Source organism: Merops nubicus, unplaced genomic scaffold (assembly GCF_000691845.1).
Source record: "Merops nubicus isolate BGI_N331 unplaced genomic scaffold, ASM69184v1 scaffold27612, whole genome shotgun sequence".
NCBI classification, from domain to species: Eukaryota; Metazoa; Chordata; class Aves; order Coraciiformes; family Meropidae; genus Merops; species Merops nubicus.
This window is the reverse complement of record NW_008596024.1, coordinates 5,735-16,808: the sequence shown is the minus strand read 5'-3', so window position 1 is coordinate 16,808 and position 11,074 is coordinate 5,735. Positions and strand designations below refer to the sequence as shown.

The 11,074-nt window shown below is 52.3% G+C and overlaps 1 protein-coding gene across 1 annotated transcript in view; it reads right to left on the bottom strand.

Moving 5' to 3' along the window:
- The window catches only part of SLCO2A1 (solute carrier organic anion transporter family, member 2A1), a gene marked incomplete at its 5' end in the record, with an annotated part of 11,144 nt that extends 3,984 nt beyond the window's left edge, over positions 1-7,160 (bottom strand). Inside the window, 5 exons of the mRNA XM_008936263.1 lie at positions 645-778; positions 1,739-1,837; positions 3,267-3,482; positions 5,809-5,974; positions 6,975-7,160. Coding sequence (XP_008934511.1) covers positions 645-778; positions 1,739-1,837; positions 3,267-3,482; positions 5,809-5,974; positions 6,975-7,160 — 801 coding nt within the window. The remainder of the gene's footprint in view (positions 1-644; positions 779-1,738; positions 1,838-3,266; positions 3,483-5,808; positions 5,975-6,974) is intronic.
- Between the last annotated feature and the right edge of the window lie 3,914 nt (positions 7,161-11,074).

Genomic DNA, 11,074 nt, shown 5'->3' with positions numbered 1-11,074 from the left:
GCAGGGGGTGTCCCCCCAGTGTTCCCCCCCCCCCCCCCCAGCCAAGCCTGACACTTTTCCTGCCTGTTACAGCAAAGAGATTAATTATCTCAAAAATCACCGCAGAGCTGCGAGACAAAAGGTTGTATTGCTTGCAGATGTTTTAGGAGCTTGGAAAGCTGGCCTCTCCTGAGCCCTGACAAGGTACCTCTTCTATAATCCTACAAAAAAAGTCTGAAAATGAAAGTGGGAGACAGGTCAGCTCAAGTCTGGTCAGTCCTTTAGTTCTAATCAGGAAATCTTTTGGCTTTCATTTTGACCTTTAAAGAATCGATGAGTAAACAGTTTCAAAACAAAACAAAACTATATTTGAAACTAAACCAGTGGGGCTTGGCTTTGAAAATGCTGAAACAAAATGTTTTCATAGTTTTTTGCCTATTTTAAAATTTGGTTTAGTGGGAAACTTGTTTTTTTTCTGCATTTTTTTTTTTCCCCCAAAAGGAAAAGCCCATTTATGAAACCTCCCTGCCCAGCTTTATCCCAGTGCTGCTCCCCATACAAGCCACCTTTGAGGATGCTCTCCCTCTCCCTCTCCTCTGGGGACAGGGATTCCCTCCCCAGCCCCAGCCCCAAGATGTTCTGGCCCTCTGGAGATGAGATCTCACCTCTCCTTTCAGCAGGTACCGGGGGAAAAAGAAGTAAGGGATGGATGTGAGCACCAGGCAGCCCGAGGAGATGAGAAGTCCCAGCCACCAGGCTCCAATCCACTGCTGGTCCCTTGGTGTCAGGGCCACTGCAGCTGCAAGACACAAGGAGCCCAGCCTCAGAGCTCTGCTGCCTGTGAAGGGGCCAGCAGGGACCAGTGGGACACGAAGGGCCCGTGTGGGCACAGGCTGGGGGTCCACTGGATTGCAGGGTGGGGGGTTTGGGCAGCTCTGGAGGGTGCTGGGGGCACGGGGCCAGCTCTCCCCCAGCAAGGCAGCAGTCACTGGGCCTGACCCCCTCCTCCCCCGGGGCACACGGTGGGTTTGGCCTTTGCTGCCTGCCAGGACCCCTCCACCCCGGGGTCAGATGGCACCACGGAGCTGCTGGGCAAAGGCTGCTCCATTTGTCTGCCAGGGTGGGGAGGCAGCCAAGGCTTCTGGCCATTTCCTGCCCCTGGGGCATCTATTCTTCTTATCAGGCACCAGACAGGAACGTCAGGAGAGCTCTGAGGAAAGGCAGGAAGAGCCCCATTAATGATGGAGCTGGAGAATTCTTTAGTGATTAAGTTACTAGAAACAAGGACACACCACAGATAAAGAAAATAAACCCTGTGGTGGCACTGGCTTGGCCCCTCTCTCTGCAGATGCAAGTGAAGGGTGGTGGGGAGGAGGACAAGCAGGCTCAAGCCTTCCTGTTGCCCTGTGGTTGTCTTCTCCATCCCTGGATGCTTCAGAGGTCCCTCCATCACCATGCTGGGGCAGCGTGATGCTTCCTCAGCGTGGTGGCAGTTGGCAGACACCCAACTTCAGCACAGCACCATTGAAATGTCCCTTCCACAGGGCTCTGCTTCACTGGTGGCTTCAGGACTCTCCGTAGCCTTGCTCATGGGGAACCTGAGTGCAGAAGTGTGCTGGGAGGGCTATTCCAGGTCAGGGCTTTTCAGGGGAGTGGATTTTGTGGGTCAATGGGCTGGTGGCTTCTGCCAGTCCTCTCAAAGGTACTTTCTGATGCAGAAGGCTTTTAGGAGGAACATCAGTGCCAGAGGAATACTCACCAAGGTCAACTCTCCCAATATCCACGAAGAGCCGGAGCACCACGGAGCCCAGCAGGTATCCAAAAGCTGGGCCAAAGACAGCAATGGCAAAGAGGATGGCTGGGGAAAAAGGGGCAGAGGGAGCCAGTGTGAGAGGGAGCAGTTGCTTCCGTGCAGATAACAGCTTTTGTCTTCCCACAGGAGGCAGGAATGGTGTTAGAACATGCAGGGGAGAGAAACCACCTTTTGTCATGTGTCAGATTGTGAGAAGATCCCCACTGCTCAGCTACTGAGTGTGGTGTTTTTCCAGCAGGGTTAGGAGGAGGGCAGGCAGCTGCCTGCAGAAAATGTCCTTCTGCACTGCTGTCATCAAGGCTTTGCTGCTGCACTGAACATTGTCAACAGCTACGATGCACTGGGATGAAGAGGAGAACCCCAGAGAGCAGCAGGATGGTGGCAGACCTTAATCTCCTACAGGAGGCCAAGGAGACCAAGCCATCTCAGTCCTCAGATCCAAGAAAAACATTTGGTGCAAACTTCAGGGGAGGTGAAAGATGCTGAGAGCAAAAAAGGCCAGCACACCACCCTCGGTTCAGCTGAACTATCCCATTTCAAAAATAGATAACATGGACCTCACCCATAAGGTCAAAATTCTTCCTTTTGACATCTTTGGAATGAAAGAAGACTTTCTGCAGAGCTCCTAGGTGGTGCAGCAGCTCTTTCCAGCAGGAGCCAGGAGCAAAGGACACCTGGGTGGGTCTGGAGACCCTGCCAAGGACTCCAGTGCTTGTCTAAAGCCTGTCCTTGGGAGACTGATCCCAAAGGCTTTCCTTCTCCTTCAGTGCTTACCTTATTTTGGAACATCTGCTTTTGACTCCTCAATCCCTCTGACACCTTTGGCTGCTTGAAAGCACCAGGAGGATTCGAGTTTTAAATAGCTTATGGGCTGAGCTCAAAGCTCACACAGGCCAGGCAGCACCAGATGGGTTTTCACAGGGAGAAAAATGCAGTTTAACATGGAAGCCAGCACCCATGTCTTTAAAATCAAGAGCTGGCTTCCTCAAGGTACCCAAGATACACAGCTCCCTCCAAAGCTTGGGAGCCCCACTGGGCAGGGAGCAATTCCACAGCAGAAACATCCATTTTGAGCCCTTGATGCAAAACCCTGTGTTAACTGCTGCCTGCAGACTGTCCTATTTCTGGTTAAAGCATGATCAGCCTGAGCTCAGGGAGAACAGGAGATAAGCTCTGAGGTTTCTTTACTGCTCTTCCCTCCACAGGTGGCCTGAGTTCTCCCAAACACAAAGGAGAAGCCCAAGTTCATCCATTTCATCTCCTTGCCCTGATTCTTTGGCTTCCTCATGCCCACATCATCAATACAAGCCTACAGAGAAAGGCTGAGCCCACAGAGGAGAGACAGCCCAGTCTCCTCTGAGCCCCACTGGGTGCTGCACCCATCTCCACGGGTTCCTCTCCAGATGAGCACCTCTCCATCTCACTTCTGAGGTCTGGAGGAAACAAAATCATGCCCAGCAGTGGCCCCACTTACCAACATACAACGGGGAATTGTTGGCTTCTGCAAAGTCATCCACATAGGATATCCCAAAGGGCTGGATGGGAACTGTCCCAATGCCAGCCAGCAGCTGAGCAATGACCATCATTGCCCATATGCTGCTGGCCTCCTTCTGGGGATCCTGGGTGGTGTTTGGGCACACAAACTTATTCTCTGCAGAGCAGAGTTCCACCTGGAGCTGGCTTTTGTTTCCTGAAAGGGAGAAGAATGAGAGCATTTCAGTGCTGGGCATGGCCCCTGCCTCCTCCCCCACCCCAGATCTCTAAAGAGCAGGAAATCTCCCAGCTTTGCATATGCAGTTGGATTTTGGATGGATTGCTCGTTTTATTTAGCAGTTCTTGTCACCTTTTCCTTCCTTTGGGGTGTTATACTTGGGGTTGGGGTAGCAAACAACCATGCTTTTGTAGAGAGGCTGATCAGAGAAGGTGGAAGCAAACTAATTTCTCCTGCAAAGGCCCAGCAAGCTGTATTTGAGCTGTCATCAGAGGGTGAAAAGCTCTTCACCAAATCAGCAGCAGCCAACTGACAAACTTCAGGCAGACATTGCCAAAGCCAGTGGAAAAGCCTAAATGTTCATGGGTGAAAAAAACCCCCTCTTTTTCATGCAAAATGAAGGCATTGCAGAGCAAGGAGAGTAATCCCTGATCTAATGCTAGCTCTTCTCCCTCTGTTTGCTCTTCCTCTTTTCCTTTTTTTATTATTGGTTCAACATTCCTCTCACATCTTCCTCATTAGTGTAATAACTGGGGATTTTCTACACTTCTGAGCAAAGAGACCCAAAATAACCCCAACTATCTGTCAGATGATGAGGGGGTGTCACAGCAGCACTAAAATTCTCACCTCTGTCCATTCGAGGCTGTGTTGTCTAAAGGGTTCACAGTGCCAGGCAGAAGGAACCTCCTTGCCTAAGGAAGGATTTCCCAAAGCCAGAGCCACAGAAGTCTCTCAGGCCAGACTGCATGCCATGGGTTGAGGCTGCCCCCAGTTTAATGAGGGCAGAGCTAAGCCATGGCTGTGTTTTTTGAGGCCAGTGGTCTTGTCTCCCTTGTGGAACCCAAAACCATGAAGAATTTTGAGGCTGCACAGCAAGGGAGGCAGCTGTGAGCTAGCAGGGAGCTGGTTGTCATATTTTGGTCATCCTATAGGGTGGCAGTCCCCAAGGAGGCTGAGGCTCATTGGCATCCTGAGGGTTTAGGGGTTGAAGTCACTTTGGGAGCACCCAAATCAGCCCTGTGGCATGTGAGGCAGGTTTTTCTGCATCTTGCATCCTGCACAGAAACTGAGCTGTCATTGCACACACCAGCTTGTTCCCAAAGCCTACCCAGTTAAACCAGTAGCCCTCCTTAGTGTGGATCATAATGCTTCCTGGTTAGACCAGAACAGGCCCTGGGGACAGGAGATCTTTGCTGCATCACCCACACACTGCTCAGCAGCAGGAAGATGAGCTCACTTCTCCTGCTGCAATACCTCTGTGACTCCAGTGAAGATCATGTTCCTTTCCTTTCCAAAATTCCCTGGCCTATAGGTGAGCCATCAGCTGGGTTTGCCTCCAGCCTGGGCTCTCAGCAGGGCTGCAGGGAAGCCAGGCTCCAGCAGGTAGGTTTGCTTTCAGCCCTTTGGCTGCCTGCAGCAAGAGCAACCCAGAGCAATGGCTTTTGTCAGGCACAAAAACCAGGAGGAAGGAGAAGTCAAAGCTTAGGTGGTGCAACAAGGCATCCACACACATCAAGACTGCACTTGGAAGCCTTCTTATCACTCAGGTGAACTGCTGTGCCCCCAGAACATGTGGCACTGGCTTATTTCTTCAGGAGATCAGGGCCATCCAAACAAGACTGAGAACTCTGCTGGTATGAGTCCAGCTCAGCATTCAGAAAAACACAAAGCCTCAGTAGCAAGGTACTATAAAGCCTTTGAGCCCTCTCAGGAGATGTATCAGTGTCCCAAAAAAGCCAGAAGGGAAGTCATTTGTCCACAATCACCTGGGGCATCAGCAGCACAACCAGCATCTCCTGCATCCCAGAGCTTCTGCCCAAATCAGCAGTGCACTCCACTCAGTTATTTCACACTCTCTCCCTGGCTGGCTTTGTGGGCAGTTAAATGACATGGACACGTCACTGTGCCAGGCAGAGATGCAGCTTTAGAGCTGCCACTGGGGTCTTCTGATGCCACAGAAAGCCAACCTACTTCCAGCATGCTCCAGAGCAGGTTGGGGGGACACAGCCCTGCAGAAAGCAGGGACAGGTTGTACTTAGAGATCTCTTCAGATCTCCACAAGATCTGGTGGGCGAGGTGCCTGGAGAGGAGAGATCCTGGCTGCTGAACTTCAAACACAGCTTGCTCCCTCTGGAGGCCTTCAGGAGCACCTCTGGGGGATGGAGATCCTTCCCCACCACCAACAGGCACCTGCAACCCTGGCTGGGCTGCCAGGCCTGGGAGGAGCAGAAGGGATCCCGGGCGTAACTGCTGCCTTCAGAAGGGGCTGTAAAACTATGCTGAAATCAGGCAGCAAATCACTTACCAGGGCTAAGAGTGGTGGTGTACTCATAGGGCTCGGAGAGGAAGTGGGGCAGGGTGACCAGGAAGGCCCCCAGGGCCAGCAGCAGCCCTCCCAGGCCGATGACCCGCGGGCGGTGGACGCGGCTGCCGAAGTAGCTGACGAAGATGATGAGGACCACGTTGCCAATCTGGAAAGGGGAGGAGTGTGTCAGAGGAAGTCAGGACCCTGGAATTAATCCCTCCCCCATGCCTACGTGATGTTTGCTTTGGTATTACTTCTCCAGGCACTAGTTTTCATGAGTAGAAGTAATTCTCTAGTTGATAAGGAGGATATGGGTTATAGCTTTGAGATTATTCTGCAGGGCTTACTCATGGCAGTTCATCACTACCAGTGTTCAAACTGTCCCTGCTGGGTCTTTGCATGCTTTGAACCTGGTCTCAATAGGCTTTGAACCACTCTTTTGAACCCCAGATGTAGGTGCTGGTTGAGATAAGACCTGGGCATCTACTTCCCCAAGGATTCTTGGTGCCCAGCCTCTTGGGGAAGGATCCCACGTGAGAAAAGCAGCTGTATGCAAGGTGGACTGCCACCAAGGATCAAAAGAAAGTCTCTACCAGCAGCTCTTCTCCTAGTTGGCCTGGAAGAGGACAGAATCCATGACAATGTGAACTAGAAAACTTGTTCCAGTTCAGCAACATGCCAGTGAAAGTCAGTCCTTTGCCACAGGGCCACCAGGAGCTGGGAGCACTGGAGAGAGGGCCAGATCTTGGAGTGACTGCTGGCCAAGGTCTCCTTCTAGAGAAAGCTTGGACTGATAAAGACCAGGGTCACTCCTAAAGCCAATGAGACACCTATGAAAACAGATACCCTTACTGGAAATTGCTTACAGAACTGTAGTTGTGTGGCTACCACTCATAATAAAATGCTCTTTGCCAAAGCTGCAAGGGCCATGATCAATGCAGAAGAATCACATTGTGTGGTTCCTGTCTCCAAGGCCACATCTTCACCACACAGCCCTACATGGTACAGCAGAAGTGAGGTGTGAAGAGGTGTCCAAGTGCACAGCACAAGCAAGGGTGGATGAGGACACACTAGATGTGAACAACCCTGAGATTCTACTCTGGAAAAGTCACCACTGCCTTCTGGCCACCCCTCAGGAGCCCCACCAGAACTCCTCACCCAGTTACCTCGTGCAAGCTGGAGATGAAACCTGAGGAGAGGCTGGAGAGCCCAAAGCGCTTCTCAATGGTGGTGAGGCTGCTCTTGAAGTTGGCGCTGTAGAGGAGCTGGGAGAGCTGGAGGAGCCCATGGCACAACACAAACACCTGCAGGCAAACAAAGGGCCATCTCAGTGAGCACCCAGTGATGTGTAACTGCTGGCAACCATGTCCCACGGAAGGGGCCTGAGACTCATATGGGTAGGGACTGGTTTTGGCCAACGTCGCCGCACCTCTGCCGTGCCACAGATCTACTGAGATCTCAGCCCTGGAGCCCTGGTTAACTTAGCCTTGCAACAGGAGTGATGTGGTGTCCAGAAGAGAGGACAAGAAGCTCTGGTTTTAACTTTTCTCTGCTTTATTGTTATTAATATTCACTGGGAGTTGCACTGTAGCAACCCCCCAAGCCGAGGAGGACCTGTGGCACTGGGATCTGCACAAGGATAAATAAGAATCACAGAATGGTTTGTGTTGGAAGGGACCTTAAAATCATCTCATTCCAATCCCCCCCCTGCCATGGGCAGGGACACCTCCCACTAGACCAGGTTGCACAAGGCCCCAGCCAACCTGATCTTGAACCCCTCCAGTGATGGAGCACCCACAGCTTCTCTGGGCAACCTGTTCCAGTGTCCCACCACCCTCATAGTGAAGAATTTCTTCTTTATATCTAATCTGAATCTCCCCTCTTCCAGTTTGAGCCCATTAGGCTTCATCCTATCTCTACAAGCCCTTGAAAATATAGCAGGCTGGACTTTGCACAGACTTGGTGAGTGCTCCTGAGACCATGTTAGGTCTCACCACAGTGAGACCACGTTAGAACCAGCCCTGCAGTTGTCCTGTCTCAGCTGAAAGGGATCCCTGCTGGTTTACACTACCTGAGACCCAGTATTTCCAGCTGGCCCCTTGGATTCACTCAGCTATAAAGCCAGTTATCAAGACCTGCTCCATGGGGTGTTGCAAGAAGGTGGTGAAAAAGGTCTTGAAAAGCCCCAGAGGGAAAGGATGATGTACACAAAACGTGCTCTCACTCCTGGCAGATCTCTGCAGTGCTCTGAAGACACCATCTCTCCCTTGGGATGAAAGCAAAGGGGGCAGAGAAGGGAACAGAGATGGGCCAAGGCAGAAGCATGGTCAGAAGAAGCTGGGTGGCCTGGGAGAAGAAGAAACTCTCAGCCAGGGATGCAGGAGGCAGCTCACAAGTGCCTTTTGATCTATATATAGTCAGCACGGTTTTCCTTTATTTTTCTTGGAATGAAATGCATCCCCACGGTGCCAAAAGTATTTTAAAATCATTTCCAAAATTAAAAAAAAAAAAAAGAAGAGGGAAAAGGTTCTTTTCATTTCAATTGACAGGAAATCAAATATTTGCTGAATACCGGAAGTGTGTCCCACAAAGATAACGACGGGAAGCTCCAGATGATGAATGGAGGCTCAAAAGTACTGCAGGGTCGACAAATTCCTTCTGTCCTTGGCCAGGAGAGCAGCAATCCTCAGTATTAGGGTTTATCTGAAACGGTGGTAGCACCCAGAAGCCCTGAGCCATTGTGTGAAAAAAAAAAACCCCGACCCCAAAACAGGAAAAGAACAAAATTGTCCACCCGAAACAGAGGATGTAAATGCCATAGGTGGGTGGAGTGGCTTTTGGGGGGAGCAGAGGAGGACACAGAGCCAGGTCCCAGCCATCTCAAGAGGCTTTGGGTAGAAGATGATGCAGAAGAAGATGGTTTCTTGGGAAGCTTCTCCAGTGCTGGATATCTAAAAGGATAAAAGCTGCTGACAGGTAGCGGGAGAGAAGAGCGTGGAGATGATGATGGAGAAAATGGAGCCCTGGCAGTGAGAGGGCAGGCTGGGAGCAGTCTGGAGACCACAGAAAACCAGGAGAAAGGTAAATGGCAACAAAAAAAGGGAAGAGGGTCACAGGGAAAAGCCCCCAGCCATGCCTTGGAGGAGTGTCAGCAGGCATCTGCCACAGCAGAGGACAAAGTCCCAGGGATTTCTGCCCCGCCAAAAGGCTGCAGAGCAACGACGTGGGGTGTAACATGGGAAACCTTCACAGGCAGGGACAAAGTGGAAGGGAAACATCTGGAAGTCAACTCTGGGAGCAGAACGACCTCCACACCGTCCAGCTATCCACTCCCTACACTCAAAAATCCACCCCAGCAGAGGGTCCTGTGGGTGAAATCTGGATCCGTCACCTTCCACCATCCTGCCCCTGGGATCAGCGCGCGAGGACTCCAGCCAGGCTGCTCTGGAGCAGAGCACGAGAAAGGGAGATCTTGCTGCCAGAGAACATTCATCTTTCTTCCTGAAGCTCTGGCCATACCCTCCTGAAGTCATTCAAAGAAGGAAGCACTGGCTAAACATCTCTGGGCTGGGCCTGCCGGGGACGCAGAGCAGCTGGAGGGAGAGCAACCCTGGTGCGAGGCGTTAGCTGGAGAAGCACAACTGTTTACCAACAGGGAGGGAAGAGGGTGGATCACTGAGGCTGAAATTAGCCCAGCAAATGTCAGCCTAATCCCAGGACAGAGAGGGAGCTGAGAAGTGCTGGGGAAAGAGAGGATGCTGCTGGAGAGGGAGGGTGGGGAGGAGAGGGAGCCTGGCTCCCCGGAATGCTGGGGTTGGCAGGGGATGGGGAGAAGGGAGAAGCATGGAAGGACCTTCATGCTTCATGAGAGAATGGAGGGCAGGAGATGAGAGGGAAGAGATGTGGCAAAAGGTCACCTCAGAGGGTTTGTGCATTGGTGATAACCTGAGGATGGACAAAATAGGGCTGTGGACCCCAAGATGCCTGGGAGCAGGCTGGGGCTGCCTGCCCAAGGGGAGGCACAGCAGCAGAAATGCCACAATGAGAGCAGGGAAAGACTTCAGGCTGTGGCAGCTCCTCACCTGCCCCCGAGTCCTTCAGGGCTGGCTCCTGCAAGCAGGGGCAGCAGGAAAGACAGAAGAGCAGGAGGAGGCTCAGGGGAGGCTGCCACCACTGAGACCCCACAGCAGCCTTTGGAAGTGGAGAGCCCAAAGGATGGGAGAGCAGGGACAGGGACCTGTCACCCAAAACATTCAGAGCAAAGCAAAACAGCCTTTGCTCCACGACTTGTGAGGCTGGAACTTGGCTTTTCCAGACACCCTTCAGCTGCACAGAGGTGGGAGATGTGCCTGACTTAAGACATCCCCTCAGTTCAGTTGACTCAACTCCTTCAACCCAACCTTGAAGGCTCTGAGTGTGCCTAGCTGGAGAGGGGCTTGCTTGGAAGGCTCTCCACCAGGAGCTTGGGCACTGCCTGACCTCAGCACTGGGCAACACAGCCTGGCTAGGAAGAGCAGACCTCTGAGCCTGCTGGTGATGAAGGGCATGACTCTCCTGTGTCCCATTGCAGGTTCTGACAGCTCTCTGACCCATCCTTGTTCCCTTCCCCATGCACCTCTAGCCCTTGGTCCATGGAAATCAGCACCAAGCTGGTCCCTTCCAGCTGCAGAGGGCACCAGATGTGCTGTGCTGGCCTCATGCACCCACCAAGCAATGCCTGATGAAGCTGGGACAAGGCTTCTATCATCCACCCTGCCTAACAAGGAAGGAGGAGTTCTCAAAGGAGAGCCAAGACCATCTGAAGGGAGACCTTGCTGATGCAAAGCTGACACAACGACCCTGAGGGTGACGACCTGGTGCAAGGTTAAGGAGTTGGGGACACTCCCAGGAATGTGAAGTGTAGACCCTTCAGAGCAGATGTTTCCATCAGAGCCTGGTGCATTTTTGGGGCCACAGGCAAGCAGCACTCCAGGCAGGCCCGAGGTGAGCACCTACCTGCACCCACCCACCCACCCACCCCCCTCTTAACCATCCCCCCAATTCCATCAGAGCAGCTGACTGATCCTGACTCCAGGCTGGTGGTACAAGACACTGGGCTCCTTTCCAAGCCACACTTCATTTAAAAGGGAAGCAAAAGTCCCCACAGAGCATACAGAGATGAGGAACCCAGAGCCAGGAAGTGAACCTGGCCTTGAGGTGGACAGGTTCTGACCCCTTCCTTCTTGGGGTAAGAAGTTTTTGGAGTCAGATGGAGGTTATTGCTCCC